General features: G+C 38.9%; 1 protein-coding gene across 1 annotated transcript in view; it reads left to right on the top strand.

The window, feature by feature from the left end:
• The first annotated feature begins 2,117 nt into the window (after positions 1–2,117).
• Positions 2,118–26,679, top strand: part of SLC6A15 (solute carrier family 6 member 15) — a 36,937-nt gene continuing 12,375 nt past the window's right edge. Inside the window, exons 1-6 of the mRNA XM_054631328.2 lie at positions 2,118–2,319; positions 12,456–12,932; positions 21,799–21,956; positions 22,449–22,575; positions 24,135–24,316; positions 25,566–25,676. Of these exons, the coding sequence (XP_054487303.2) occupies positions 12,644–12,932; positions 21,799–21,956; positions 22,449–22,575; positions 24,135–24,316; positions 25,566–25,676 (867 nt within the window). The 5' untranslated portion in view covers positions 2,118–2,319; positions 12,456–12,643. The remainder of the gene's footprint in view (positions 2,320–12,455; positions 12,933–21,798; positions 21,957–22,448; positions 22,576–24,134; positions 24,317–25,565; positions 25,677–26,679) is intronic.

Consider the following 26,679-nt stretch of genomic DNA (forward strand, 5'->3'; position numbering starts at 1 on the left):
AGACTGAGGGGACACCTCACTGCAGTTACAACTGCCTCATGAGGGGAAGAGGAGGGACAGGCACTGATCTCATCTCTGTGCTGCCCAGTGACCGGACCTGAGGGAATGGCCTGAAGTTATGCTAGGGGTGGTTTAGGTTGGATATTAAGAAAAGGTTCTTCACCCAGCGGGTGGCTTGGTACTGGAACAGGCTCCCCAGGGAAGTGGTCCCAGCATGAAGCCTGACAGAGCTCGAGAAATGTTCAAACAATGTTCTTAGACACATGGTATGTGAGGGGTTGTTCTGTGCAGAGCCAGGACTTTGGACTTGGATGACCCTTGAGGGTCTCTTCCAACTCATGGCATTTAAAACTCTACATGAGTGACAAGATAGCAAAACCTAGCAGAAAAATAAAATTGGCATAACTGCTTTTCTTCCAGTCATTTTCTCTCCTTCTGCATTTTTTTTTTCTCTAGAGGTTTGATGGTGTAGTACATCAGCATCCGGGCTTTGCTTTTTACAATAATAATTTTTGTCTTGCTGGCATTTCTTGCTTTCCACTTAGATTTTTTCTCTCTATCCTCAGATCTCCTGAGTCACAAGCAGAGAGACTTGGAGAGTCAGACCAGCAATGAGGCTTTCTCTGTGTCTGTGTAGCACCCTACCTCAGATCTGAGCTCACCATTAAGGGCACACAGAACATAAAAGGATCCAGAAATGACCTCTTCCTGTTTCAATCAACTATGCAATCATATGATCAACATTACTAGTTAATTTACTAAATAAAAGTATCACTCATGATCTGGCAAATGAAAGCATAAATTCTTCCTTTGATTAGTACTTAGTGTAAAAGAAGCTTAATTCACAGTTAGAAACTTACTCAAGGCAAGTTCATTTTTCCTAAGTTGCAAAGAAGATTCAGTGAGTACATAATCTATTATCTACAGGGCCGTTTTTATACATAATTAAAATACACTGTGGACATTATTAGTTAAGTGAACTAGCACCAATAGCAAGAGACACACAATACTCTGATTAATTACTTTTAATAATGAAGCCAAAATGAAAATAAGTTTGTATCACAAGTTTCGCAGTACAAGATGAAAGAAATGCAACTCATATAGGCAGACTATCTTCCATACTCTGGAGGAAAATCTCTCCTTGATTCACGAGGTGTAATAAGGTTATGTATGATAAAACTGAAGCTGTTGCAATAATTGTTCACACAGCGAGCATTAAAACCAGTTCATTCTCCATTCGATCGTGCCTATCCTCAGCAGAGCCAATGGGCCTCTCCTACCTGGCTGCCGCGCCTTTGAACAGCTCACTTCCTCATCTTTACTACGTCTTCCTTGCCAGGCAGGATCGATCTGCCTTTTTTTTTTCCCCAAAAAAGAAATGCAAGCAGAGAAAAAACTGACCGAAGGGCAGTGAACACTTTAAGATAGAACCTTTCGGGGAGGCCTTGAAGCCAAACATCACCTTCCTGCGACAGAAGCAACTGCAGGAGTCAGGACTACAAGACCTGTGCCCCATCACCACGGGGATGGTCGCTGCCTTCCTCTCTTCTCACCGTCTCTCCATCCCTTCAGCCCCCGCCCTCGCTCCCGGCCGCCTGCCGGCCTCAAGCACGCAGGTGTTGCACTTGCTGCGGCCGCCCCCCTGCTTCCGACAGACCTCTGTCTGAGACCCTCCTCTCTTCCTTCCTGGCTCCCACAGCCCTCATTCCCACTAACTCCCTTCTTTTGGAAAACCTACGTGTTCCCCGAGGAAGCTCTCTCCTGTGTGCCTACCTCCCGCCTCCAGGCCGTCCCGGAGGCCACCCCCGCCCGTGTGCCGCTACCCCACTAAGAGGAAGGCCAGGGCGGGCCGCTCCAGCCCGCCTGAGAGCCACAAGGACCTGGGGACCGTCACGAGTCTGGGCGCAGAGAGGCGGAGGCGGCAGGGAATAGGAAATAAGGATGAGGATAAAAATGAGGAACCCGCGGTGCCTAAGCGTGGCCGCGGGGATATTGGCGCGGCGGCCTTCTTGTCCTCACGCTGCCGCGCCTGCCTCCTCCCCGCCCGCCTCCGGCAGAGATGCTGCTGCAGGCGGGTGGGTGGGCGCTCCTCCCTGCGTCAGGAGGTGCGGCTCCCCCGGCCCGGCGCTGCCCTCCCCTTTCCTCTCCCCCCGCCGCTTTTATGTCTGTCTTTAAACGCCGCCGCAGTGAGGGTTGGGCACATGTGGCTGCTACCGCCTGCCCGCCGCTGAGCCCCGCGCCCGCACGGCCCCGCTCGCCATCCTCGCCCGCGGGGGCACCCGGCCCCCCCTTTTCGCAGCTGGCGCCCGGCGGGCGGAGGTAAGGCATGGCACGGCAGGGCACGGCAGGGCAAGGCACGGCAGGGCATGGCATGGCACGGCGCTGAGCGTGGGTGCGCGGGGCGGCCCGCGCCTTCCCAGCCCTGCCATGCGGCTGGGGCCGCGGGGGAGCGTGGCCGCCTCCGTGTGTCGCCGGGCGGGAAGGGGCAGGATGTATGGAGGGTTCCTTTCCGCCCGGTGTCCGCCTTCCTGCGGGTCGGGGGTCCCCCCAGCCCACCCGGTGCTTTCGCCCTGATGCCAGCCTCTCGCTGGCGCGGAGAGAGCCGGCGCCTCGGGAAACAATAGCGAGTGCCGGTTAGAAGCCGCCCATGTGTTTTAACTCGGCGGTGGGTTAAAAGGATGTACGGGGCTGTTTTAATCAGTTTTATTATTATTATTGCCATTGGCAAGGACGACGAACTTTCATCTTTTTGCGAGTGAAAGAAATTTCATTCATTTCCCGTGTGTTGCGTAAAAAATCTCAGATGCATGTGTAGCGCGTGTTCCGGGTAGCGCGGGCTGTCCCCCCCCGGGAGCACCGCGGTGATGCGCCTCGCCGCACGGACCAGCCCGGGCTCGGCGAGAGCGGGGCGAGCCGGCCGCTGAAGGAGCCGGGGAGCACGGGGAGCGGGGTCCAGCCCCAGCATGTGCCGCGGGCGGACACGCTGCATTGTTGCTGCGGAGCGTGGGCGTCGCCCGGCGGGGCCGCCCGGTGCCTCCGGCGCCGCGCCACCCGCGTCTCGCCCCGCGAGGGCGGGGGCAACCCCCGCGGCCGGGGGCTGCTGCGCCCCGGTGTCAGCCATGTTTGGGTGGGTATGGTAATGAGGACCTTCTCCCGACCTTTGTGCCTCTTGGATTTATTTTCTGTGCGGGATTTTGATGGTTGTAGCCCGCCGTGTACTACGACATGTCCACAGGGTCGATTCATACCTACAGTGTTCTCCCAGTGATTCTTTTTCTCTTCGATTTTTAATCCTTCTAATTTTCTATGCCCGCATTGCCCGGTTTTGTTCTCATTTTCCTAGTGTTAGAGCGAACTGGAATTTCTTCGTAAGGCTTTGCTTTTGTTGTGGAAGTAAATGAGATGATTGTAATATGTCTGCACAGTCACACTGATCTGGCACACGTGAGAGTTGTGATGGGATTTCATCTATTTAAGTAAATTGCACTGTGTTTTACATGTTAAAGACCACATTATCATCAAGGATTTAATTTTCAGTGTTCTACTGCTGCATAACAAGCTCACTGCTGTAGTGTTGTTTTCTAAGATAATTCTAATAATTTCTAAATAGTATGTTACCATCTGTGTGTCACTGTGGAGTACCATAGGATATGGACCCGATTTCCCCCCTACAAAGTGTAAATGAAGTAAAGATTTTGTTATCTGATGTCATATAAATGTATGCTGGCTGTATTGTGCAGGCAGCTTTCTCCATTTGATTAAAAAGCAATGACAACATAATCAGTTTCTGTCTATTTAGCAGTATATTTCCGATTATCTGCCTCACCTTAGAAAGGAAACTATGAAAAATACTTAGGAAATATTGCTTAATTTCATTTTGGCTAATATGGAAGTGTTTTTTTTTACCCACACCCCATATTAAGATAACCATAGACTCACAGCCTGCACGCAGTGCATATTGGACACTCCCTTCGGGCTCAGCTCTGCACTTCAGACTCAAGAACAAAAAATCTCATTGGTTTTGATCAGTGCATGAGAAACCAAACCATTCATAGCTGTTCAGATGTGTCACCAGTACAGGAAACCGAGATTGTGAAACTGTCAAGGTATCATGAAACTACTTTTACAGCATAATCTGATTCCTTTTGACCTTTCATGTCTTGTTGTTCTTGCAGTTGTCTTTTTTCCATATTGCAAAAGCCCGTATGCTCAAAATTTTTCAAATGCTGAATTAGTCAGAAAAAAAAATCACAAATTATTCAGAAACACAATCTACTGATTGCACCTCTTCCTTTTGATTTAGATGACATTGTTGAGGAGTAGTCACTGCTCAAGTGGTATGGAACTACCGCTTGAAGTATTTGTGGTAGAATCTTTCTGGGAAGATTTTTTTTTTCAGAAATTCTCTAGAATAGTGTACCAGAAGTGTACACAACATTAAGGACATTTTTACCTGTTTTTCCAACTACTTTCCATTGTTCTGACCATTTCACTCATCTCCATTAGTAATGTTCTTAAAAGACAAAATACCTGTTGATATTGGAAGAAGTTTTCAGTCTCAAATTTTAATAGATCAGCATAGTAATGGTAGCAGCTTTTACACATGACTTTAGAGATCTCTGAAATCTCAGTTGCAGAATAACTTTGACATATCAGCAGGTGGCTGTTTGGGCAACTCCATTTGTCCTTGAAAATTGATTCAAAGTAACCTTGCCGTTACTCAGGAAACGTACTGAAATAATTTAGGGGGAAAAAAAGCATAATTGAAAAATGACAACCAAATGCTATTCCACTGAAGAGCTGGAAGCACAAATCCTGGTGGGACGGTAGAAAGTGGTGTGAAAATGCAGTGGTGTGAAAATGCAGCTGCCAGAATAGTTGCATTAGGCAGTGGCAGTAACTGGACTGAGCTTCCCATAAGCCTACACTGAAATAGGGCTCTGCATTCTTATCCTTCACTCCTAAGGCTAGGGATGCCTTGTTTGTATGGAAGAAAGCAAAGAAAAAGTTCCTGTAATGTTGTGGACAGCAGTGCCTCGAGTCTTGGTGCCAGTAGTCTGTTTCCCACTTTGGGGAAAGAGTTTCTTGCTGCTGGCAAATGATAGTTTTGCATTTCAAGTGTCAGAAATGTGTACTGCAATATTAATAATTCAGCTCACCTTAAGCCAAAATGGAGAAGGGATGAAAACTGTAGTAGGACATTTACAGTGTTCATAACTTGAAAGCATGATTTGTGCAATGAAATCAAATAATCAGATGTGATGAGAAGTAAGATTTCCGCTAAACCATATGTTCAGTTTGGCTTTTTGCTTGTATATAAAAAAGAGGAAGAAGTAATCACATAAATTCTTCCCAAGGACAACTTGATTTACTTATTAATGCATTCTAAAGCACAGAGGTCTGAGAATTAGGGTCTTGGGGCAACTATGTATCTGGTAATATCTAATTTTCAGTAATGGATTTTGCAACTTAAGTAACTTTAATACTTTATTGGAATATTAAACATACTTTTGCAACCTCTCACTTCTGAGAAGTGTGATAAAATTGTACAATAAACTCACGGTTCTCTTGTGTCTTATATGATGAGTTTAGAATACGGAGATTTCGTTTGAAGTTGCCAGTAGCTACACCTTTTCAGTTTGACCAGCCAGGGGTAGAATTTCTTCATAATTGCTGAGATTGCTTCACTTGAAGGAGTGGTACTACTAAATTTGTTCCTTCAATGAAGTACATATAAGAAAAAACTGCTGAATTAGTGATATACTTTCTCCATTTGAAAAGGAGGTTGCAGTTAGCTTATCCTGTAAGTCTCTGAAATATTTCAGTGAGGTTGATTTGAGAGAAGAAAATACTGAGAAACCTGTCCAGAAGTGAGAAACTACAATAAGGCAAATTAATTCTTTAGAGATTATGTGCAGTGAAAAAACCCCCTGACATTTAAGAGCTCTAGGTTGTAACATTCTGTCTCTAGATGTTTCTGTTGGGCCAGGGATTTGACAGTAGTCATACAAGCTGTTAAGATCAAGTTTATTGATAATGAACAAACCTGAAAAAGAAACTTTGCTGTTTTTATTGTGTTTGTTCTATAATAGTAGGAAGTATTCTCCTGTAACTAAAATTTAAGGAGACTAATCTGGACCAGATTTTTTTTGCATTTGAGTCTGTGTAGGGTTTTGTTGTAGGATAAAGCCATGAACAAAATTTTGTATGAATGGAGAAAAAATTTCCCAGCAGTATGAAACATGCAATGTCACTGAAGACTGTATAACCTGTATGTGCAGCAGGTGTGAATTCAGTCTGGCATTTTTAAATAGTTTTCCTGAAATATAAATGATTTCTGTTGTAGACACCAGAATAAAAACTTTCTTCTGATTTGATTAAGTCTCCCATAGCCCACAGAGCTCTTATTTTTTACAGTGTTGTGAATGTGTAACAGATTTCTTTGCATTCTTCAGTGATGTTTTCTGAGACATGCTAATACAAGTATAACTGTACAGAATAAAATTATCTTTAATTGCAATTGAGTTAAGCACCTATTGAATCTTACTGACAGGCTGTATTAAACTAGGTAGGGAAAAATGCTAGCTCATGTAGTTCATGCTGAAGAGCAGCATGATGGTTGCTTCAGTTTATAGCTATAAGATGGGCTTGACTAGGCAAAAAGGTTATGGTTTGTATTCCAATTTCCGCCAAAGAACACAATGCTGCATTGCAGCAGTAATTCAGTCTGTGCAATGAGTACTGTAACACAGTGTAACTCTTCCTGAAATAATTATCTGTACACAGATTCCCCCAGCGATAGCCATTCTTCACAGTCACAGTATTCCCATGAAACTTGGTTTGCTCCTGCAGTCTTCTTCCTCTCTTTTTCACTCAGATGTGATGGTCACTAGGTATTCCCCACATCCTGTCTGCGTAGATTTCTTTTTTGTAGACTTACAGCCATCCGTTGCTCCTAAAACTTCAGTTTTCATTTTCTGTATTGCTTGTTCCCATCATGCTTTTTCTTCCCAGCTTGTCAACTCATATTTGAGATGCATTTTGTACATTTCTTTTTGGTGCAAAAGGCTCCTCTTCTGCACTTTTGCATATGATTCTTCTCCAGTGATTTCATACAGACTGAAACATTTGGCATGAATACCAATAAAAATCATTTATAAACGTATCATTGTGACAATCCTGACTTTTAGTTCCATGTCCTCTGCTTAACCATACTGGTTTCTTCATTGGGAGTCAAAGGGAAGACTTGGTGAACAGCAATGTAAGACATGAGCTTGTGGGACTGGACTAGTACACCACACTAGCATAATCTACTTTCAAAACTGAGATTATAGTGATGTGAACTGGCTGCAGCTTTTTATTGCATTTTGCCACCCTCACAGCAGCATGTCGGTACGTAACTGCTTCCTCAGGGAAGAAAGCAGTGCTCTGAAGAATAGAATGTTGAAATCTTTAATCCCTTCAATGGTAAACATTGAACCAAAAAAAGGTATTGAGGGTTATTTGTAAAACATTAAAAATGAAATGTAAGTAATTTTGTGAAATCACTGTGTTTCCATCAGAAGTAAAAATAAGATTATAAAATAAAAAAGTGCACTGTGTTAGAAAATAATATTTTTGGCTCTCCTTTTCAGAGGGAAATGCTGGGTTTAAGAAGAAATGTGATGTAAGAATTATTGTGTTGTAATTTATATTTGAAAAACATTGCTAGAAGTTCGTTAATACTTAGTTATATCAGTTGTTGCAATAGTATTGTGGGATGTTTTAAACATGAAATTGCCTTACAAATGGCTTTATATAGAGGTTTGTGCTGAATTTCCAAGAACGTGGGGCAGCTGTACTCATTATACTTTCAAATCCGTAAGTGAGGGGATTTTTTTGTGCCTCTTTTTCTGTACATGTTGGGAAAATCTCCAGCCTTGTAACCTTAATTGTTTATTGGTATTAGACAGCTGAGAGCACCAGAAGTACAGTGTTCTTCTAGTAGGTATCTCTATATTGATTGGCATGCAGATCTGATAGAGATGGATCAGAAGGAGCCCAACACAAAGATTCACTGCCAGCGTAATGGTGAAGAGGAGCCGCAGTGTTGAACAGAACCAGGACAACTCCCTTACTAGGCATTCCTTGCAAACAAGATTGTGAGAAAAGGACATGCAGCAATGTTTTTCAATGTGTCTTTTGGTGCTTTGACTAATGATGTTCCTTTGGGTCTTACTGCAAATGCTTGCAAGTTTTGTCAGTGGAGGCATTGCAAGTCTTATCTCCCTGTGCCAGCATTTCTGAATGCAGGCCTGAAGCTGAAGCAAAAGTTCTATAGCGAGCTTGGATCTCCCAGGGAGCTAATTTGGGTCTGAATTCCCTGTGGCAAAGGATTATTATTGCTTAATCTGCTAGTGGTGTGGAGGTCTAATAAGGTTACTTTACTTGTGCATGCTGGTGCATTGGGTTGATTCTTTTTCCATGGAAAAAAATAACAAAATTCCTGCTGTGTTCTGAGAGAGAAAGGTGGGGTCTGTAGTTTGCTTGATATCAAAAAAGTCAGAAAAGACTTACTGTTTTATCTTTCAGTATGTGAAAGAAATAGATAATAGCATATCAAGGACAATGCTAGTAAGACATAATTAAAATCTAGTTCATATGTTTGTTTTAGTAAAGTTTTTGCAAAAGTTTGTTTATGCCAACTTAGATTATTGATTGCTCTTATTTCAGTGACAGAATAATCTTCTAAATGTTCCTTTAACTGAACCATGTACTGTTCATCAATTTCCATTCTGTTAAATTCCATCAAACAATACAGATGTTTGTCAGGTCAGTTTAAGAGTAATTTTAGATTTCTTTATAAATGGAATTTTACATAAAAAAAAAGGAAAATCATTCTTATTTGCTCATTTCAGTCATGGAAAATCCCAGGATGATAGTATATTCTCCAATAAATGTGGTTATAAAAATTTCCCTTCAGTGTTTTCATCTGACAGGTAACATCATTTGAGTCATGAAAAGGATGAGATGCTGAGAACATAATCAATTGATCAAATTCCATGATCTAAATTCAAGACAGAAGAAAAATACAACCCACAAACAAACAGCTTTAATAAGGCTAAATTATATTTTAGGCATTTTACTTTTAATCCAAGGTACTGGTTAAGTCATAGTAATGTTTTAAAATAGCTGACAAGATTTAGGACTTGGAGTCCTAATATAATGATAGTTTCTCCTAAGTACAATTTAAAAATCGACATAACAAATCCCCATTTTACAAAGGATTTACAAAATTACCTGTCTCATCATACAGTTCTGTATTTCTTTACAAGGCAGTGTAGAAGGTAACAAGTACTGGAACTAACTGAAGATGTTTAACAGAATTTGGTGTGATATTTCCTAGTTTAATGCTGATGAACTTCAGTACCGGATTGCATCCAAGTGGTGTGGGAGCATAGAATAGCATTTTATGTGGTGAAGTGCTCAAGTTCAACACTCTGATGAGGAAAAAGAAAGCCTGTTCAGTGGTTCGTGTTTAGCTAATCAGTGCTGGTGAGTAACTCTACTCTTTCTCCCTATTCAGGCTTCACACAGGAGCATTCATATCTCTACCTGGCTCAAGCTGAGTAGTTTGATACCAGTCTTCTGTGCAGGTTTGTTCTGGATCAAAGAGCAGCTTCTGTGCGTGTCACTGACTGCGCTCTGGGAGTGCTGAGCACAGAGCAGTAGACTCCTTGCACAAACCTGCTGGGTTCACACTTCAAACATTTGTACCTGATGGTACTATCTCTTGAGAGAGGACTCCTTATTTGCTTTAGTACCAGCTCCTTGAATACAGAGAAAAGTTGTTAAATCTGACAGTAGGAGAGTGCCTTTGGATTTGTGATGTGTCCGGAAGGACTGTCCTCCATCCTTGGTGCAGTCTGGCCAGTGATAATGTATTGAGTTGAGAAAGCAGTCCTGTTAGAACCATGCCCCAGTCTGCTGAGCATGCCTCCCACATTTTCTCAAGCCCTGCAAATGTTGCAGTCTAGACAGGGATATTTCTGTGGATAACATACTGCTTAATGGAAGGTTAATGAAAGGGAAATTATTATGATACTGTGCTAGGAGTAGAAGTCTCAAGCCCAGCTTGTCCTGAAGCATAGCAGTGCAATGCTTAATGCATGACAGGACACAGAGTGATGCAATTTTTGTTGGAATTGACTCATCAGTGAGAGCTCCAGATAATTCATATTGCTGCTCTGCAAGTTACTCTATCTAAAATAATTAAAACAGGTATGACCTTTTAAAACGTTTCAGTAAATACTTATCTATGGCTTGTGTCTTTTTGGCTGAAAATCTCTTTTTGTTATTACAGTTAGAGAAGGATTTCAGACTTAGAGACAACTACTGATGTTGTTTCACATGTGCAGCTGTTTCATTTTAATGTAATCCCTGAACTTATTACTAATTACTGGAACTGAGAAGCTGCTTTCTAATTTACATCAGTGGAACAAAGGGGAAAAAAAGTTTGAAATGTGACAAAAAGTAATATTTGAAGTATCAGGTGCTGTGGCTTATAGTCCCAGAGCTCCATTAGGACTGCTTAAATGCTTCAGCTTAATGTATTGTTTGCATTTTGGTTCTACATAGGTATCTCAGTCAGAACTAAGAGCCACTGAATCATGTATGAACTAGAAGAGGGTGTAATCCTTTGAAGACTGCAATGCAAAAAACAGAACAGATGAAAAGAGGCCCACATAGGCATTCATTTAGCCCAGATACACAGGATGGAGTATTAGGATTTCTCTCCTGTACAAACAACTTTTCCCCTATTCTGCTGTTCTCTGTATAGCTCATACACCTAATTTTTTTTTTTTTTGGAAGAACTGGTATCAGTCAAAGCAAAGCCTGGTGCTAGTCCCACTACATGTCAGAAGGAAGGTTTATAGGACCCTGAACCGTTCAGTGACAGTAGTGAACATGAAGCAGATCACAAGCCAAGTAGGTTCTACTATGCTTTAAAAATTTGGGCTGACTGCCAGAGCTAGAGTTGCTGAGAGGAGGCAGTAACAGAAGGGAAAGTGAGAAGACAGTGACCGGAGTCTAGGGAATCAGTGAAAAGAGGTTACAACAAGAGTTCAGTAGGCAACTGGAGTGAACTTCAACTTCCAAATCCTTGGGAATTATTGGAAAAAGTAATTGCCTTGTTGGCTAGGAGGCTGGTGATAGGACTTGTGGTGGCAGAGTTTTGTTTCTGGTGCTGTGAAGTCTCATCTTGATAAGAAGCTGTGGGCTGGGTTCCAGTGGCTTAAAGTCTCTCCTTTGGCTCTGGCACAGAGGCGGCTGCGAGGTGCTTGGCCTCTCTGACTGTGTGAAGAGTACCTTGCAGTTCTCCACTGCGTGGCATTTTGTCAGGACATGACACAGCCTTCATACTATGGATCAGATAGATGTTGCAGCAAGTCCATAAGCAAAAGCTGTAAGGTCTCATTTTTCCTCAAGTAATTTCTGATTCTCATCAGTTAGCAGTTCTTGATTAGACTTCTTGTGTATTCTTTACAGAAGCCCTCTTTAGAGCTTTCATGAAGCTTAACACATAATCTAAATCCTTTTTAAGACTCTTAATTGTGCAGATGGCTTTGCACACACTAGTTTTATCCCATGTGATTAGTGAAGAATTTATTGAAATACATTCCTCCCCAAAATCTTATGGTTACCTTTTGTATGGCAGCTGCAAGCAAGTCTGTCTTTTTAAATGATTGTGTTTAAGAAAAACCCATATTCAAACTCAGGCATTTTTGTTTCTGTGCATACACTTTTGAAGCAGTAGGCTTTTAAAATGGGTTTGGCATTTCAAATATTTCAGATAGCTTCTTAGAAAGAGGAAATAATTAAAAATATCTAAAGCATCAAAGCTTATAAGAGATGAGCATCTCCTTTCAAACTATGACTGTGATTATATATTCCAGGATGAAGAATAACAAGAAAATAAGTTACCATTGCTTTTGAACTACTAGGTGCATCCTCTCTATCAAAATTTTAATTGCTGCATGACTTTCTGATATGGTCTGAAAAACTTAATTTACTTTGGTTAAAATATACTTAAAGAAATTCAAGTAAAGCCATTAAGTCAGGAAGTAAGGGAGTTGGGCTCCTACATTTTATGGAATGTGCATACCCTTTTATGCCTGATATGAAGAATCTTGTTATGGTATCAAAGTATGAGCAGTTAGCCTGTCAGTCCTTAGGAACTAAAACAAAACAAAACCCTTAACAAGTGAATGAAATGTATTTTATAAAATATTTTAGTCCAAATAGTGGACTTATTTCCTACAATTTGAAAGTGGTTTAACATCCCTTTCTTCTTGTTTTCTCCTCTTGTCAAATCATTGAGCTATGCAAAAATGGGTAAAACAATGGACACAATTTCAAAATTAAGTTTCTTCTGCATAATAATATAATATCCTTTTTAATTTCTTTTTCTACAGATACTTTCAGTAGAGCAAGTGTTGAGAAACAGAAGGCCTTACTCTTGATTCCCTGGTATCAAGGACCCATAAGGCGCTATCTTCAGTCTTTTTATTCAGTATTTTATCCCAAGCAGAGGGAGAGTCTGCTTCAGTGTCCATCTGTTTCAGCTGAACGTCATCTCCTTGCTGTTTGTTTCAAATTACAAATGCCTAAGAACAGCAAGGTAGTGAAAAGAGATCTAGATGATGAGGTCATTGAGTCAGTTAAGGACCTGCTCTCTAATGAGGACTCTTCAGATGATGCCTTCAAGAAGAGTGAACTTATGGTTGAGGATCCAGAAGAAAAAGATGCAGATGTTGAAGAAGGCTCAGATGTAGAAGATGAAAGACCTGCTTGGAACAGCAAACTCCAATATATTCTGGCACAAGTTGGATTTTCTGTGGGATTGGGGAATGTGTGGCGATTCCCCTATCTGTGTCAGAAGAATGGTGGAGGTAAGTTTTGTGATACAGTTTTGTGCACATGCTGAGACAAGAGTGTATTTGGCTTTTAACAATAATTTTGCACCATTTTAGCAAATGGCAGCCTTCTGAGCAACAGAGAAAAGGTTGTACCTAGATGATGATGCTGACCTTTCAGATTTCAAAGTTAGCAGAGAGAGCCACAGTCAAACCTGCTCCAACACGTCAAGTTTTTCTTTCAGTTTTTGCCAAGGCCTATGAGGAAAAGCCTGCATTCTCTTTATTTAGAAAGAGGCATTTGTTAAAGTAAGTAGCAGATCCTTCCAAGATGCCATTTCCTCATTTTAGGGTAGAAAGCTCTTGATACAACCTTAGCTACTGCTCAAACCAGTGGCTACCCATAACACATAATTATGGAGGGTTGCATTGTTTAGGACCTGGTTATTGTGCTTAAGTGTTCTTTATAGTAATTTGACAATAAATCAAGACATTAAAACTACATCCACTTTAAAGACCAAAGCAGCATTTATCATTTAGTATTTAGTGGTACTAAGTTTCACAGCTGTACTTTCTAATTGCTTTTAACTCCTGGCCGTTTGATCATGATTTACTTCTGGCAAGAACTTCAGAATACTCTGAGAGGGAAAAAGTGGGGTTTTTGTTTTGTTTTTTTACTGATGATCTGTCTTTGTGCTATTAGACAGTTTACTATTTTTGTAAACAACATACCTTTCACTTAAAACAATGGCATCAAGCTGTTTCTTAGTTGACCATCTGTGGTCTTGAATGCAGTTTGAAGTATGAGGCTGGAGACTTTCCTTCCTCTATGAATGCAGGATTAGCATTTCATCCAATGCTATGCCATAGCCAAATATACTACATTAATGCACACTCTATTGCAGCTGATTGTTAAGCTGAATTCAAAACAAACCTGTCACTTTTTGTGATACAGAAAGTGAATGTGTACAGAAAATGAAGAATAACATTCTACTCCTTCTGCTTTTTTAAAAGCTGAATGATACAACTGATGTAATTGAGGAGTATAGAAATGAGCTTAGAATATGATAAAAGTGTAATTCTTTATTTGTTTTCTCTCAATTCAAGGACTAAAAATTAAGTTTATGCTTTTAAATACTCTATCTTCAGGATAAAGTTAAATCCTTTTATATCAGTAGTTTGTTGGGTTTTTTTTGCTATCATTTAAGTTTTGTTTTTTCTCTTATTCTGGAGAGAAAGTCATTAAATGTTTGATTTAAAGTATGGTGTCAAGATGTAGTCTCAGGGACAATGTACTACAGCAATTTATTTAGTGAAGTTGTGTCCCTTTGAAAGTCTGTGTCTAAAGTAGTCAGGAATTTTGCAAGCCATTTGGATTCTCCTTTGAACCAAGAGAAGGGATCCATTGGTGTGTTCCTTGGGCTGTTGGTTTCATGCCTTCAGGTGCTTTTGAAGTTACTCTGTCCGGGAGGGTAAATTTAATTCTGGTCAAATATAAATAAATTTAGTTAATAATTTCACATTTCAGGAAAAGAAAACAAAAAAAAAAAACCACAACAAAACCCCTAAAACAGTAAACTAGCCAATCTTCAAGGATTATGACACTTTATTAATCAAATTTGAAAAAGTAACGACGATGTCACTTGAGATTGTAGTTAAGTGTTTTCTCCTGTGCTGTGATTGCAGGAAATTGGATGCATAGCGTAGTCTATGGAGATACAGTGCTTTCTGCACATGCTGAGACAAGAGTGTATTTGGCTTTTAACAATAATTTCGCACCATTTTAGCAAATGGCAGCCTTCTGAGCAACAGAGAAAAGGAATTTTTCATTAGAGCTGAAGCTTACTTGGTTTTCAAGTTAATCATAATGCAAGATGGAGAAGGTGGCACAAAACTTGGAAATATGTAAAGTACATTGGTGCCTGTATGTGTGTGCAGATGGACAGATAATTGTCACAAGTGCATAGAAGAATAGGGGAAGGGAGTGAAAACTTCCAGCACATGGTAAGAAAACCTACACACATTTTGTATGAGGTTCTGTTTTCTGCTACACATAATATTTCACATAAATTTCCTAGGTCAAATCGGAGTGGTTTTATGTAACCCATGCAAACATCAGTGTCAGAACTGTTCTATAATCTTCTGCTGATAAAGCTGATAAATACCTGTTGAAGTCTCTTGGTATAAGATAAACTTTCCCTAGTGTATATTAAGTCTCTACCTTCAGTTTAGACCTTCATTTTCTTCCCTGTGTTTAAGGAACTTATATCTGGAAAATACCACGTGAGGGGAACGAAGTATATTAAAAAGTAGTAAACCAATAGATCCAGTTCCAATTTAACCAAAAAGAAGTAAAAACCATAGTTACTTATTAGTTTCCTTCACAGCCTTCTTACAACCCTAAAGCCACCAGTAAAAGAAAAGGCAAATCCTAACTGTGACATAATCTCAATTTTTATCTTTTTTTTTAACTTCTGTGACAAGAGCAGCAAAATAAAGATAGATAAGACACAGCAAGGTTAGCCCACATAGATATATGTTATTCAAGAATTTTGTGGAAAAAAATCTGTGTGTTTCCCACTCTGTTTTCAGTAGAGATCTAGTTTGTTTATGGCTGTGGCCCATGGTACAGTGGCACTCCTAATGTCAGAGCTCCCTACTGCTTCAGTGAGATACCTGTGATACCATCTTTAAAAGTAACTTGAGTAGCACTATGCTGCAGTGAGAATTTGGATGTCTGTAGATATGTTTGCAATCTCTGTTTCTGGGTCTGGTCTGTTTTACCAAACCAACTTCCTTCAGTTTATTTCTTGTGATTATTTAACGCTTGCTCCCATTGCTTTAATTCATAGCAGCTCATAAATATATAGAGTATTACCTGGTATTTTTTGTAGTTAACTAAGTTAATACTAGACTGGGAAGCTCTTTGCTGACTTTGACTCTTGTCTTATTCCCAGAAAAATGTTTGTTGGGAGAGGTGAGAGAAAAGGCTGGTATACAGCTGGGAGATACTTGGATCCACTCTGGGGATGTAACTGTAATGCCAAATGTATCGAGTGGAAAAAAGACTCTGGGAGCAGCTAAGAGCACTCCAGGGGTGCTGGTTTTCCTGACTTTGAGAGGGAGGGCGCACAGGAGTTTTAGGCTCTGTGAAATAGGGGCTGAAGATGTTCAGTAAAGTTTTGAGACCTGACTATGGATCACTCTGTCCTCACCACAGGCCCTTCTTATCCCAGGCAGACAATGCCCCGACTCCATCTGGCACTTAGGGCACCTCTTCCACTCTTTGCAGCCTAACAGATAAAAAAGCTGTTTCATTCTTGATAAAGACAATTTATGCTGGAGCTGAGTATGCTCAATTTCATTTTTGCACTGTAGGATTTGTTTATTTCTCCTTTGCTCCATGAAGGTGAATATGTGTGTTTGTACAGATAAGCACAGTTCCTATATAACAATTCCATAACCTCTGTTAGCATAACATAGGTTCAGAGCTGCCTCAGCTTCCTGTGCTTGATAGCCTTAAAAATGAACTGCTCAAGTCTACCCAGTCTTGCCAAGATGCTCATAAATAGTGACAAACTAGATTTACAATTTCCTGCTGCTCCTAACTGTCATCTGGAGGAGATAACACACTTTTCACTATTTTCAAACAAAGAAAATATTAAAAGTTTCTTCTGTTTGGTTGTCTTTTCCTTGTAGGATTAGCAGATGTATAATGATACTGTTACATAATTAGAAGTAACAAATGCAAAATACATTAGCTATTCTGCTAAAATGACTAAGTGTTGGAGAAAAGTGAGGAATCTCCAAGATACTACACGTCCAAAGATTTTGTGTTGCATTTTTGTGAGCATTAACTTAATTTTTCTTATTTTTTTCCTTTTCTTTTTTTTTAAGGTAAGTCTTTTTTAATATCTCTGTGATGTAGAAAGTCAAAAGAACTAAACAATTATAGATAAAAGTTGTAAGCAAAATAGGAAAAATGGTAGTAGATGATGCTGTCATTATGTTTTGAAAAGATTGACTTGGGTAGAGTCACATTGTGAGTTTTTACAGTTAATTAGTCTGAATTTTTTACTGAAACACCGACAGATTGACATTAAAGTTCTGTGGTCTAATGAAAAAGCATGGCAGTTGTACTTTTCCTCTGCAGTGCTCTTGGAAGCAAGCAACTAATGAAAGAGAAATGGGAGCAAAGCAAATATTCCCTTGTACTCCAACACTCGAGTAGGGATTCAGAGGCTTTATTATGTAGCTTTGGATCAGTAATTTATATTCAGTGCCTTGAGTTCACTGGTAACTACAGTATAATCTTTTTGAGTTCAGTATTATCAGACTCAAAATTTAGTTGTACTTTTTGTACTAGTTGTACTGAAAATGTCGTATTTCTATTTTGCAAGTGTAATTCTTCATTGAGGCGATTTGGCTAAGGTGATGCTCACCCTTTAAGCACAGTTCTGTAAACAGGCACACCTGAACATTCTGAAACTGAAACTAGTGACAGGAAGACTGTGATATCTCAGGATACAGATAAAAACCTGCAGATAAAACATAGAACCATTTATCAGAGTTTTCCTGTCAAAAGCAGATTCCATTTTGTAGAGGTAAATAATTTTACTTACTGAAGCTTAGTGTACCAGTAATTTAAAGTGTTTTATTGCTCACTTGTCATAACTTCAAAAATTTAAGTATTTGACATTGAAAATCAGCATATCCTCATCTGAATGTCAGCTTCTTGCTTGCATTCTGTTAGAAAGTGTCTAGTAAGCGATAAGAGCTGGGATCACTCTTCAAGACAGTAGTAAACTACCTTGATTGAATAAGAATTAAATCAGATACCAGACACTTAATTAAAATCTAGCACAGCAGCAGCTGAAACGAATGTGGAAAGTTAATAAGTTTTTCAGGTTACAGCAAGAATTGCTAGGTGAAGAAAATTCATCTGTAGTATCAAGGTGGTAATGGTTATGTTGCCTTGGGTTACTGCTTTGAAAGTATTTTCTAACTCTTTAATCACTAATGAATCATGTAATTTTATGATTTTTTGGAGCATTTTTAAGAGCTTAGATCAAAACCAAGAGCTTAGATCAAAACCAAGGTCATTATTCCACTTCTGTCAATAATATTGCCAAATGCAGTCCTTATGGTAATCTCAAGAAAGACAGTTTACCAGATAGCCCATTCTGGTGCTTGATTAAATAAAAAAAATAAGGAAATCAAAGTAGTGCACAGTTTTAACAATCATGAAATCTTCTTGAAATCTCTTATATCTTTGTCATTCATTCTAGTAAAGAAGGATGAGGGTTTTTTTCCTTATTGAGATGATTTTTTTTTTTAATATGGAAGCCAGTGTTTAAGATCACAACAGGCAAAAACAAAAGTGACTTCACAGTTGAATAATTTTGTAAGTGTAGAATGGAGACCTGGGGATTCTGAACTACACAGAATTGTAATATTCAGAAGGCAGCTTAGCTGATAGGTGTAGCAGACAACTGACTGTAGGATGTTGTTCAAGGCCAATTTATTACTCAAATTCAAATTAGAATGGTCCTTGTCCAGTGTTATAACTGCAAGGTCCCATGTTTTCATGCACAGGCAAGAGACATGCTGGGATGTTTCCATAGTGATTCTTTTTTAGGATGAAATTAGGATGTCTTAGAGTTTTTTAAAATATGTCTAGCTTCAAGGGAAGACTTCAGCAAAATACTTGCCCAGAGATGCTGTGGTTTCCTATTGACTATGGGGCATAGAAGCCCTCTGCAGCTGTGATACAACTGTATAATCCAGCTATATCCAAGCTCTATTGTACTGAAACTCACATGTGCACAATTTTCCATTGTGTCCATTTTGGCGAGAAGAACAAGATCAGAAGGAAGCTCAGGAGGTTTGAATAATCAGAAGAACCAGCACTTCAGGTGCTTTGCACAAACCTAGCAGTATAGAGGTGAACTCTGCTGTTTGGCTACCCACTGAATTCCAGAGCTGCCATGTCTAATGTAATGTGGATTTAACACCACATTTATTGAACTCATTTAGTAGAGTCTAACTGATAAATCTTGCAATTAACATTTGATACTGCACCATAAAACACCCACATCAGCCCAGTCTTTAAACGTGTGCTTAACTTTGCAGCCTTGTGATTAAGGTTGTGGACTGGGACACTGAAGAGCTGGGTTCAGTTCCTGCTCTAGTACAGTCATCCAGTGGGATACAGGGTAAGTCACTAGGCCCCAATTTTTTTGAGCTGTATAGGTTTGTCTCTGCTCAACTATGGCACATCTGTCTAATTAAGATCTAAGGTATAATTTACAATAGCATTATATGATAAAACACCTGTGTACTGTTGGCTTTCAATGAATTGTATAAGCAGATTTTTTAGACAGTGATGCCAAAGCTTCTCACTTACAATGTAAATTCTGTGTTGCAGAAATTCTGAGAGTCACTCAGGGGTATTTAATTGTTTCTGTGTTATACGTTTCTAAGGCAGATAGTCCCCCCCATTTTTGAATGTGGCTGTTGCTCTGTTCCTCAGCTTTCCTCATATTTATTTTTTTCTGTCTCTTTTCTTAATAGCAAGTAAGTCCTTTGCATTCTTTCCATTACGTGCACATAGAAGACGAACTGCAAGAGACACCAAAGTACTGAATATGAATGTAGCTGCTACCTCAGTAAAAACAATGCTTCAGTAGACACTGTCAGACAATATCATTGCATAGCATATTATCATGGAGTTCATGGATAACATAGCCTGTGAGGCTATGTTAATAACATAGATTGTGAGGTATATGAGACCAATATTCTTTGTCTGGTGCGACAGTGGTTTTTCATAGAATCATAGATTTGTTTGGTTTGGAAGGGACCTTAAAGATCTTCTAGTTCAAACTGCCTTGCCATAGGCAAGGAACCTTCCACTAGACCACGTTACTCAAAACCCCATCCAAAAGGAACCTTCCACTAGACCAGGTTACTCAAAACCCCATCCAATTGGCCTTGAACAGTTCTGGGGATAGGGAGTTCAAAACCTCCCTGGGCAACCTGTGGGCAGCCAGTGCCTAATCAACCTTATAGTAAAGAATTTCTTCCTAATATCTAATCTAAATCTACCCTCCTTCATCTAAAGGCCCTTCCTCCTTATCCTGTCACTGCAAGTCCTTATTAAAGGTCTCTAGCTTTCTTGTAGGTCCCCTTTAGTACTGCTATAAGGTTCTGGTAGGTCTCTCCAGAACCTTCTCTTTTCCAGAACTGAATAACCCCAACTTTCCCAGGTCTGTTTTGCTGTCCTGTGACCAGCTTGGTGCCTGTGGACTCATTCCAGGTGGTCAACATCTTATGTCAGGGCTCCTATTTTTCTCAGATTTTATTTCTTCCTTTTTCCCCCCTAGTTTTGAACTCAAGACTGCAGTTAATCCATAATTAATATCTTTATAAGATCTTTGTAATGGAAGGGGTGTCCAGTTAGTGTGTACTTTGTGAGGAGCAAAATAGTAAGTTGACCTAAATGGGAATGAATGCTACCAGAACATCTGAGACCTCCTGCACATCCTAGGAAGGTTTAGCTTTTCCGACATAAACTGTATTGCATGAGATAAATTGCCCACTAAGGGTATGAAAATGCCAGTGCATTTTGATAGATTCCTAAAAAAGCCCTAGAAAGTTGACCCTGGTTGAGGGAACTTGAAGTAGGACTTAGCTGGAGTTGAGGATAAATGCCAAAATGGTTTCTGAACTTTGCTCAGCTTCTCTTTCATCACAGGATGAAGACATTGATTATACAAGTTAGCAGCTCTGAATCTAAGCTTCTGAGGTCTTTAGATCTTTGCTTTGTAGCTTGCTTCAACACGCTGCAGTCTGCACCTCTCAAAGGTTTTCCCTTAACCTTATAATGGTTTCAAACAGAAGTTCTAAGGCCTTTGAGTTAGTTGTCCAGCACAGTGGTCTATATTGCAGTGTAAGAGCCACACAAAGTCAGGTGCCATGTTGCTTATGCTGATGCCTGCATGTTTTATTAGCGCTGGTACTAAATACTCCACAACACCAAGGAAGAAGTTAGGCTTGGAACTTGTCAGTGTGCTTAGTGTATGAATATATTTGCTTGTATTCAGGCTTCCTGAAATAAATGGAGATGCATCCTTAAGTTAGAATTGTGTATGATCAGTTCCTGGGAATAAGACCTTAACAAAGAGGAATTGCTTTTTATATATATGTTTATGTAAAGGTGAAGTTACAGTTGCATTTTCAAATATGACTTGAAGAAGAGAGTTGGTGAGTACTGGAAGATACAGATCTACAATACTCCATTTCGCTTCCACCTCATGTTTCTGTTTTCTGTCTGGAGCCTTGTGGCAACAGGCTGATAAATAAGTTTTCTTGCTTAGCTGGGTAGCATCATTATTATGTACAGTATGAAATCCCCTTTTTGAGCATCTGAGAAATGGAGAAATCAAGAAATATCTTCTGAAACTTCTTATGATTGAAGCTCACTCAGAACGTTGTGTACAGAGTGTTTTCTATATTTCCTTTATATTCAGTCTTGCTGCTCTGTTACAAGTCAAGCTCTAAGGTTTTCTAAGAAATGCTGATTTAGCTCCTGATGATTCTGTATCTCTAAAAAGTTTGATTGAATGTCCAATGTTTCAAACTAGTAACTCATTTCAGTAATATCTCACTTGCAGAAAGGCTTGCCTCAAACATGTTACAGTGCTTTATAGATTAGGTGTCTTTGGGTTTTTGATATCTTACAAGACTTATGACTGAGGTTCAGCTAAAATTATTCTTGCATGTGATCAAAAAAGCTTTGCAATGAAAGCTAAAAATTGGAAGCTATTAGAAATTTTCACATTTTTTCTGTCAAGTTCTGACTCTTCTTCCATTTACTCTGATTTATTCTTTGTTCCCCTCATAGGTGCCTATCTTGTGCCATACTTAATCTTGCTACTGATAATAGGGATTCCACTCTTTTTCTTGGAGCTTGCTGTTGGGCAGAGGATCCGTCGAGGGAGTATTGGTGTGTGGAATTATATCAGCCCCAAACTTGGAGGGATTGGATTTGCAAGCTGCGTAGTAAGTTTTTTAACACTGTGTTGTTTGCTTTCAGATGTTATGATTTAGACTTCCTGTTTTGCTGCAGGGAAAGCCCATTGATTTATAGCTGGGCATCAAGGCCAGTTTTCAGTGTTTTTGAAGATCTTAGAACTCGAATCAAGCCATTTAAACTCTTGACATATATAGGTCTGTTAAGTCAGTAAACTTGTACTCTGTGATTCTTTTGAAATTAGGAACTGTGGAACAGAGTACCCTTCAGGAGGAAAAATGTCTGTAACAGTATATGTGTAACATAAATAAATAAATATGGAGAAAAGTGAAAATTTAGAAAATGTCAGGTACTTTAAGGGGACAAGTCCTTCTCTTCTTCTGATTTAGTTGAATAAAACTAAATTTAGTTAATTAGGTTCATTGACTGATGTACAGCGATATGCAGAAGTTCAGCAGGCATTATTTTATTTGCTTCATAAATGTAACTTTTTGGTTGTTTTTTTTTTTCCTTCTTACTAGGTATGCTTCTTTGTGGCCCTGTACTACAATGTCATTATTGGATGGAGCCTGTTTTACTTTTCACAGTCTTTTCAGCATCCATTACCATGGGACCAATGTCCTTTAGTTAAAAATGCATCTCATACCTGTAAGTCTGTATTAACATGAGGTTCTTAAAAATCATATAAAGTATATAAAACTTGAGGTTTTCAAACAAAAAGGAGAAAAACTACAATTTAAGAAGATATTTGTGTGCAAAAGTGTTCTATTTGTTGTTTTTAAGTGTCCTATAAGAGCACTGTTTTCTATGTAAATTAAATTTCTTTGTAAATAGAAATGAGATAATGAGTCCTTTGAGTTTTGCTGTAATGAGATAATCTCTTAAAAGACATATTCTATAACAGCATGAAAAGTTCCTTGTCCTTTGGGTTTGGTTATCTTATAACAGTAGATATTTTGTATTATTATTGCTATTGAAATATGAATTATTTCTTCTTTTCCTTTTTTTTTTCAGATTCTAAATTTTCTTTAATTATCTTTTGTGGGTTTATATACTACTTGAATAAAGAACAACCAGGGATGTTTGAAAAGTTCTACCTTTTTGTACTGTCTTTTCCAGAGTTGTTTGCTTCAGTTATTATTCAGAAATAGTACTTGTAAATGTTGACAGTCAAACTGAATGTATTCCACAAGCTACTGCCCATTAATTGAGCAGCAGTGGTTGTTTATGTACTCTTATCCTTCTTAAATATTAAGACACGGCGTATCAGCCTAAGTTGAGCAGAAACCATCTGAACTAAGCTTAAAAAAAGAAAACTACTATATTTGATAACATCTTACCATTTTAATAGGTTATTTCAGTGAAGATCTGTCATCTCTGTTAGGTTAGGTTAAAAAGAGTGTATTTCCCCCTTTTTTTCCATTAATTATCTTGACTCAGGACATGCATACATGTATGGTTTGATTGTTAGGTATAAATAATTTATAAAGATTATTAAGTAAATATTTTCTCTGAAGAAATCTTTCTGTTTATGTATTACGTGTCTAGATAGACACAGTTTCTTAAACTGTTTAGTAACATGACTATAACAGAATTACAGTATGATTCAAAGAATCACTTCTGGAATATACATAGCAACTTTCATGAAATATATCTGTGTAGGAACCACTTACTTTCTTTTCTCCTTTTCTCATCACTTTGGTATCATCAATAAAATAATAGATATTTTATTGTTTATAATGGTAGTTAAGTCCCTGTTTATTTGAGTGTCATATCAAAGGAGACACAATTCATTTTCCATATGTCTTCAAGTTTGTGTTCATTGCAGAGAGGTAGTTTTCATAGTACATAATTCATAGTATCATATGCAGATAATGTAATTTTATTTGTGATAAATGGAATATATGTCTTCATCTAAGCCTGCCTACTGTTTAGTTCTGAAGTGAGAAATAAATTTTGCCTTGGAGTAAGTTTAACCATAACGCAGAGGAATACATTGTCCCAAAAGGGTGTTTTAAAACATATACCCAGAAGCTTTCACTGATAGCAGTCACTTTTTCTTTTAGACAATGTCTTAACACTGGTTTTTGAGTTTAGCTTTTTAATAAATGATGATGGCACAATTAGAAATATTGAGAAGTGATAGAACACTGTTATGAAATATCTCTCCCGAACCCTTTCTTTACTTGCTAACATCTCTTTGACAGTTGTGGAGCCTGAGTGTGAAAAAAGTTCTGCAACCACTTATTACTGGTACAGGGAAGCACTGAATATTTCCAGCTCTCTGTCAGAAAGTGGGGGTTTAAATTGGAAGATGACTGTCTGCTTGCTGGCTGCTTGGGTCATGGTATGCTTAGCCATGATCAAAGGCATTCAGTCTTCAGGCAAAGTGAGTATACTGTTTACCTGCATGACTTTGTTTAATTTTGGGGCATTTCAGGACATTTCTGTTCATCACACTGTCTGTTTGCTCTGATGAAATCTGTAGGAGCAGGTTAAGTGCTTTGACTCACTCCTGCATTTGTATAATCTCAAATAGAAGAATATTAGTAGTTAAGCATTAAAATTCTATCAGTTTTATTGGAAATGGAAGTTATTTAGTGGGACTTGAGATCTGAAGAAGAATCATTTTGCTTCTCATCAGCATAGATGTTGCTTGTAACTGTACCTCAGCTTTATTGTGCAGCATAAGTCTCTGTGGTTTGAGTGTCTAAGGAAATAAGTTTCCATGTGTACTCACCATATGACTGCAGTGCATTCACATATGCATGCTTCTGGCATTAACACAGCAGCTTTCCAGGATTCTGGATTGTTTCTTTTGACTAATGATTTACCATCCCTTTGCATCTGAGTACTGGTAACTTGTCTTCCTTCCTTTGCATGCAGCCAGCTGGGTTTGCTGGTGAAAGATTTACTAGATCTCTTGATCTCGGTGGAATTTTCAGAGGGAAAACAATTTGTCCCAATAGCAAAATTCTTTGCTATTAAAAAGTTTGGCACTGACATGGCAATTTCTGTGACCTTCTTGGGGCATTTCAGTTAAGGAAATAAGTAGCATGTTTAACTAGAGAATCATTTTACTAAGCTTTACAGAATAAATTTTCTTTTCTGTCATGGGTAATGAAATATTAGATTTGATTACTATTTTTTGTTGTTTTGACAGTAAGCATGTGATTGAATTCATTGGTTATGTACTTTCTATTGATTCTTGTCCCCTTTCCCTCTGAAGACAAAATTAGTTTCTATTCATGCTGCATACCTTTGCCATATCCAGTCAAAGTGCTTTTGTAAAGAGAAGCATTTCTGCAACAGTTTACTTCTGTCTTTGTTTTCATCTCATTGAATTAATACTGAATTTCTCTGGAAGTCCACAGGTTCTTTATCGGTTAGTGATAAATACATCAGGCAGTTGTATTGTTTTTGTACAGTACAGAATTTAATTTCTTTTTACAATCATGTGATTTTGCTTTCTTCTGCAGAGACAAGGGGAAGGGGAAGTGTTCTGCTTATTTCTTAGACCATATGATCATCAATTCAGTCATATATCCAAAGGATACTGTGCAGTGAATGAACATATTGAAAAGAAACTCCATGTTAAATGTCATGTTACATTTTTTCTTTGCCTTCTTGTATTTCAGATCATGTATTTTAGTTCCCTTTTTCCATATGTGGTACTTTTATGCTTTCTGATCAGAGGACTGCTCCTTAATGGGTCAGTGGATGGAATTCGTCACATGTTCACCCCTAAGGTATGTACTTAATTTCTGTTTGCAGGGTATTAAAGTTTCAGTGGAAACATGACCATTTATGAATGCTCTCATTTAAGCTTATTGTTCTCATAGAACATTTGGCTGTATTTCTGTTTGCTTAAATTGCAAAATTTTTGTTGATCTCAGTGGCACAATACCAAGCCCTAAAGTCCAAAGGCTCTAGGTGTTCCAAGGGTCTGTAGAGTTACCTCTCTTAAGTGAGAGCTCCCAGAGCTATACATCCCTGCAAAGCTAAACATCTGAGAGTGCAATTTAGAGGATTCAGGAAGTTTAGAGAGCTTTAAATACTGAAAAGAGAAGTTTGCCATTTTCTAATATTGAAATGTCTAGTTCTGGGTTGTCAGTGCTTTACTTTGCACTTTTATCGTGGCATGAATAATTAACTTATCCCTTTTGGAAAAGAGTGTTTTTTTCCCCTCCTTTTTAGAAAAAACTTAAAGCTGTTTACATAGTAGCCCAAAGTACAGGTGACCTGTATTTAATAGTGAAGTAGTGTAAGTACTTGCTCCTCAGCTTTCCTTATCAATTTTCTTATGACTTGCCAAGATAGCAGCAGTTCTAAGCATATTTTTTTTTACTGCCAATATTTTTGCCAGGAACGTGCCTTACACAGCTTTAGGTTTTCTAACTGTGGAGGTGATAAGGAATGTTATGAATCACTGTTTACCTTGAAGATCTAAATACTACCCACACTTATCTCAAATGCTTGCAACTACATCTATACTGCAGGAACAGCATGTTTGAATACTCAGAGCCATACTCAGGAATGAATAAGTCTGGGCTTCATAGTGTATTGTGAAATGGACTTTCCAACAAGTCCACTTCACAATACAGCTGAGAAAAACAGGACTATTATTTCATAAATGAAAGCTAAATAATCAGATAATCAAAATCAATGCACATAGTGGCTAATGCCAGATGACAGGGTGTTGTCAGTTGTTTTGATTCCAGGTGTTTTGTGTCTGGAGAACTGTCATTCTAT

The sequence above is a fragment of the Agelaius phoeniceus genome, chromosome 5, assembly GCF_051311805.1.
Source record: "Agelaius phoeniceus isolate bAgePho1 chromosome 5, bAgePho1.hap1, whole genome shotgun sequence".
Lineage (NCBI taxonomy): Eukaryota > Metazoa > Chordata > Aves > Passeriformes > Icteridae > Agelaius > Agelaius phoeniceus.